Source organism: Fukomys damarensis, unplaced genomic scaffold (genome assembly GCF_012274545.1).
Source record: "Fukomys damarensis isolate Sample0158 unplaced genomic scaffold, DMR_v1.0_HiC HiC_scaffold_30, whole genome shotgun sequence".
NCBI lineage: Eukaryota > Metazoa > Chordata > Mammalia > Rodentia > Bathyergidae > Fukomys > Fukomys damarensis.
This window is the reverse complement of record NW_022900942.1, coordinates 4,952,752-4,953,634: the sequence shown is the minus strand read 5'-3', so window position 1 is coordinate 4,953,634 and position 883 is coordinate 4,952,752. Positions and strand designations below refer to the sequence as shown.

Sequence of the window (883 nt, the reverse complement as noted above, 5' to 3'; positions counted from 1 at the left end):
GGGTGTCGTGGGGGGGGCGGCACATCATAGGGCCCGGCCATAGCCTCCTCTCCGAGGCCTCCACTGCCACTGCCTGGGCCATCAGCCTCATCGTAGTCAGAGCCCCGGTAGTAGCTGTGGTGCCGGGGACCCTCGGACATATGTGGACCGGATGCAGGCCACCGGGCCCCTCCGTGGCGACAGGTTCTGGGGGACTCGCTCCGGGCCGGACAGGGCGCTCTCCGCTCCATGCCAGGTGATCGGCTGCTGACGTGGCCACTCGTGGGTGGCCGTTCCCTGGATGGGCTTCCACTTACAGAACTACTGCCCTACACGAAAATTGAAACAAAGGAAATCAAAACAAAAGATACAACCAAATCAACCGGAAGGGAGAACGGGAGGAAACACAGAAGGGCGGGGAGAGAAGGAGGCCAAGGAGAACAAACGGGACAGGAGAGGGGACACGGGGACGGAGACACAGGACATGGGAATGGAAAAACAGGAGAAAAGCGACAGCCACGGGGGGAACAGGAGGAAGGTGAGAGTAAGAGACGGGAGGGGGGGAGTCAAAAACCAACAAAACAAAGTGAAGAGAGAAATGAGAAATGGAGTTTTGTAAGTTTTGGGGTTAAAATAGCAGAAGTTTCAAAAAATTACTCACAGGCGTCCATAGGACAGAAATCATAATCGAAACGAAAAGGGAAGCCGGGTTAAAAGAAAGCGAAAGGACCGCGGTGGCCCCAACTCAGACGTGATCCACAAGAAGCAGCTGTGGGCAGCAGGCGGAGGGGTAGCAGCAGGTGGCAGGGGCTGGGGATGGAGCGGGGACCGGGAGGGGGCAGGGAGCAGGGTCCACCCAGCCCGGAGCCTCCCGCGGCCCCGGGAGACCCGTGGGCTGCAGATG

The 883-nt window shown here is 59.1% G+C and overlaps 1 protein-coding gene across 1 annotated transcript in view; it reads right to left on the bottom strand.

Moving 5' to 3' along the window:
- The window catches only part of Cacna1a (calcium voltage-gated channel subunit alpha1 A), a 179,279-nt gene that overhangs the window by 884 nt on the left and 177,512 nt on the right, over nucleotides 1-883 (bottom strand). The window contains exons 49-50 of the mRNA XM_033757319.1: nucleotides 731-789; nucleotides 3-308 (exon numbers count right to left, since the gene is read on the bottom strand). Of these exons, the coding sequence (XP_033613210.1) occupies nucleotides 3-308; nucleotides 731-789 (365 nt within the window). The remainder of the gene's footprint in view (nucleotides 1-2; nucleotides 309-730; nucleotides 790-883) is intronic.